Consider the following 4,703-nt stretch of genomic DNA (forward strand, 5'->3'; position numbering starts at 1 on the left):
GTGTAAAAAAATTGTTATTGTTGGATCATATACACACATCTTATATGGTCATGTGTGCCATTGAACTAAATACAAATTTGGTTAAATATATTTAGATTTCATATTTAATTAAACACATCAAGACATTATGTGACATATGGGTTTGTATGCAGTTTATGCAAGCCGTGTTGAATGGCTTAGGGTAAAATCCAAAAAAAATTTAAAAAAATAAAAAAATATATAATATAACAAATAAATCTATAAAATATATAAGATAACCCGTTAAAGATCCATAAAGATATAATTTAGCAGGCCTTAATCTGGCATAACCAATAAACCCGATGAGTCACTCCAGATACAATCAAGCAAGGTTATTTTAAATAATATTCTAATATTTATTAAACAGACCATCAGCGTTCGACCTGAACCAATCATTTGACTTAACCAAGGCCATCTCTAAGTCTGAAAACATTTCTCTCAAGTGGGAATAAAGAAGCTCTAACCTTTGATTGACTAATTCCCACACTGTATGGTCAATGGACAAATTATTGTAATGAAAAGGTGCAAAACTCTTTGTAGTTTTGTGTAGTCCTTCTCCTTCGTTGCCAACTGCCCACATAGAAATTTTCAAAGAAAGCTGGTGACTAATTAGGGCATGTTTGGATTAGGGTTTTGACGATCTACTATTTCCCACAAATAATAAATTTTTGTTGTGAGATGACTTTCCACGTGTGAAGATTGTTAACACACGAAGAAGCGACGACTTAAATATGGGCTGAAAAATGGTTGATGCATTAAATGATCTTAGAAAATATGCATGACTTGAATATGGATTGAAAAATGATTGATGCATTAAAAGATCTTAAAAAATGTGTATGAGAAAACATTAAAAAGGCGTTTGATTTCAGTAATGTTTTATTACCAAAATAAAAAGATTATTTTAAAGATAGATTATTTAGAAGATTATTAGATATAATTAATTACTATGTTTGATAAAATTTGATAGGTATAAATAATTATTATGTTTGGTTAAAGTTAATAAAAGATTATTAATAAATTATTTTACTTAAATACCTTAAATATAATTATTTTAAAATATTTTTTATATTATTTATCATATTAATTAAAAATAAATTTGTTTTTGTCTCAAAAAATTAATAAATAATAATATAATTATAATAAAATCAAGATTAGTTTGATAATATTTAAATATCTAAGGTGAATGTGGTAATCAGATTACCACCTATATTACTTGCCACATCAGTATTCATAATAGAAGATTATTATAATATTTTATTACTAACAAACCAAACAAGAGAATAAAAGATAGATTACCAAGGTAATCTTCAAAAACTGGAACTAAAAGGGCCCTAAATAAAAAGACTTTGTAATTCAATATTTGTGGGCTGAAAGTCATATTTCATTGGTTATGGGGCAGTGGAAAATGTGTATAAATACAACCCCTAGCCCATAGTTATTGTGTGTGTAATTGTAATTTGATAGTCTTCATTCTGAGAGCATTTTGCTTCTCCACAATAAAGAAGTTCCACATCCTCTTATCTTTCTTTTATTTTTCTTTCGTTTTTTATTTTTCAATAATTTATAACATTTTCACTTTTAAAATATCAAAAAACGAAATTTTCATACAACATTTATTTTTGTTAATAAATTCTATTATGTGAAAAGGTTAAAAAAATAATTTTACATAGATTATAATAATTTTTTTCTCTTTTTCTTTTATTTTCTTTTTTTATTTATCATTTTTAAAACTTGAAGGTGAAAATTGTAATTTTTTAAAATATTAATAAAAATTTAAAGAGATTTTAAAAAATTTGAAAAATATTTATAGGTAATTTTGAAATTTTAATATACCCTTTAATAGTTTAAAAAATGATAGTTATATTTTTTAAAAAATGATCAAAATATAACTTTTTAAAATTGGTTAGAGTTTTGATTTTTTTTTTTTTTTAAGTTTAAGTGATAAATTTTAAATTAGTAAAGATATATTAGTAATTTGATATTTATATAAATGTTGTTGCTAGTTTTGTAATTTTAATAAGAGGGTAAAACATCATTTTAAAGAAAACTTAACAAATTCACTAATATAAATGAATGATGGGTGAAAAATTAACTTTTTTGAAACTTAAAAGGGTGAAAAATTGTTATTTCATCAAACCTTGGGTGGAAAATAGTCATTTTGCTTTTTTTTTTTTTTTTCAAAATATTGAAAATGAGAAATTTTATGAAAACTTATTTGATTGAAATGTATTCAAAGTATTTGTGAAAAATAAAAATACTTTGTGCAAATTTTTAAATACTTAAATATTTTTGGATTTCATTGATTATTTATTTTATGTAGTGATAACCAAATAATGTAATTAATCAAATAGAAATCTTTATAATATCAAGGAATTTAAGATGTGTAACTCATGGAGGCTGAAAATTTGACTGAATTTAAAAGAAAAATAGAGGCAAACACGTAAGTGGGCTCGTTCGAGCTTAAATCGAATTTGTATGATCAATTCAAACTTGTTTGAGTTTATCATCATTAATGAGATAAATAGTATCATACATTATATTAATAATATCATCAACGAAATGAATACTATTATCACAATAATAATTAGTATCATTGACAGATAAACAATATTATAAAAAAAGAGATTTGAGTTGATTTCGAATCTAACTACTAAATTCAAACTCTAATTAAAATTCAGCTCAAATCAAGTTGAGCTAAACTAACTTTTATTTAGATAGAGCCCCTGGTACTTAACATCCTTCTTTCTTATGATTTAATTTCTTTTATTTCTATAAAAATAAACTTTTCTTGGGCATCTCCCCGGCCCCCAACTGTATTGCATGGACAAAGTCCCAGAAAAAGAACAAATCAATCTTCCTTTAGCATTTACCTTAAGATCGAGAGTTGATCCAATATAGTCTGGCTGGACTGAGCAAAATTAGCCAAGTCAATTATTAATTAACTTAATTAAGTATATTATGATTTGGTCATGCGAATGAGTACCAGGAAAAACTATGAATATTATTTTATGGCCATGGACGGCATTTCTTGACTTTCTCTCTTGCACTCACTCACCTATATTATAAAAGGATGGCATTTCTTTCATCTTCATCGATCCATCGAAACTAAACTCAAGCTAGAATAGTTGTTTCAGTACTTGCTGAGTTTCAGACGCATCTTTATTTAGCTTCAAATGGCAGCCAGAATTCTCCTGTCATTACTCATTTCTTTTTCTTTTTCTGTTGCATTTGGAGGGGATCCTAGCCCTCTTCAGGATTTCTGCGTCGCAGACCTCGACAGCCCAGGTACCATTTTGAGTTTCATGCCTGTTAGATGTACAATTTAGATAAATTTATTTGTTCCATGCTTTATAAGTAGTTAAATGATGATGGTCTGTGGATGGCAGTCTTGGAAAATGGCTTTGTTTGTAAGGATCCAAAGGTGGTTAAAGCAGAAGACTTCTATATCAGTGGGCTGAACTTGAGAGGAAACACATCAAATTCTTTTGGCTCCTACGCCAACAGGATCACAGTAGAGCAACTCCCAGGCCTCAACACTCTGGGCATCTCAGTGGCTCGAGCAGATTTTGCTCCATTGGGAATCAACCCTCCCCATTATCATCCCAGGGCCAGTGAAATTTTAACCGTCCTGGAAGGCACCCTGCTTGCAGGATTTGTAACTTCCAATCCTGAAAATCGTCTGATTACCAAAGTGCTTAACAAGGGTGATGCTTTTGTTTTCCCGGCTGGCCTCGTTCACTTCCAGAAAAATATTGGACCTGGGTATGCGTATTCCATTTCAGGACTCAGCAGCCAAAATCCTGGAGTTGTTACAATTGCCAATGCGGTGTTTGGTTCAAATCCTGATATTTCAGGTCATATTCTCGCTAAGGCTTTCCAGATCGATCAGAAAGTTATTAATCAAATCCAGGAAAAGTTCTAGAAAATGATTCAGTTTCTGAAAATTTATTTTTAATTTTATTCTTTATTCCTATTTCTTTATATTTATGTATTTTGGGCCATTTCAGTTACAGTTTTATGAGTGATTATGTACAATAACTACTTGGTTTGAGTTTTCAGACATTCCTAAATTATGAGGTTTAATAAATGAAATATTTAAGTTTATTTTCCAAGTTTCACTTTTTTGTACGCTTTTAAAGTTAAATATTTAGTATGATGTTATTTTCTGCGGTTTTGAAATTAAGAGGTCAAGTTATACACGTTTCTTCGAATCATATTTTGAGTAGAGGTATGTATTTGGAGAGGGTTGTTACAAATGTTAATGGATTGATTATGGTTGTACCACTTACATTATTTTAAATACATTGTAAGGATTCCTTATGACCGAAATCGTAAATGACAATGAAATGCTTGTGTTTATGGGGAATAGAGTCAAAGCTCAAGTTAAAGCTATCAAGACCTACCGTTTAGTTTTAAATACTGGACATCATTTAGATTTGTTTCAAACTTTTTATATGCATGAGTTGTCAAGAAACGTAGTGCCCTTATTTAAACTTGATTTAGAAGGAATTGTTTTAAATTTGGGAATGAATGTTTCAGTTTACTTGAACGTAATTGTCTTATTGGTTTTGGTGTGCTTTGTGATGTGTTATATAAATTAAAACTTGATTATTTGTTTACTAAGACATTATTGACCATGCATCACAGTATTAGTACAAAATGTGCCTTAGTGGATAAAAGTTCTA

The 4,703-nt window shown here is 28.7% G+C and overlaps 1 protein-coding gene across 1 annotated transcript; it reads left to right on the forward strand.

Moving 5' to 3' along the window:
• The first annotated feature begins 3,191 nt into the window (after window positions 1-3,191).
• On the forward strand, window positions 3,192-3,940 carry LOC123205310 (putative germin-like protein 2-1). The gene is made up of 2 exons (XM_044622244.1): window positions 3,192-3,303; window positions 3,405-3,940. The coding sequence occupies exons 1-2, from the start codon at window positions 3,192-3,194 to the stop codon at window positions 3,938-3,940; spliced, it is 648 nt and encodes a 215-aa protein (XP_044478179.1).
• Window positions 3,941-4,703: the final 763 nt, after the last annotated feature.

The sequence above is a fragment of the Mangifera indica genome, unplaced genomic scaffold (genome assembly GCF_011075055.1).
Source record: "Mangifera indica cultivar Alphonso unplaced genomic scaffold, CATAS_Mindica_2.1 Un_0003, whole genome shotgun sequence".
NCBI classification, from domain to species: domain Eukaryota; kingdom Viridiplantae; phylum Streptophyta; class Magnoliopsida; order Sapindales; family Anacardiaceae; genus Mangifera; species Mangifera indica.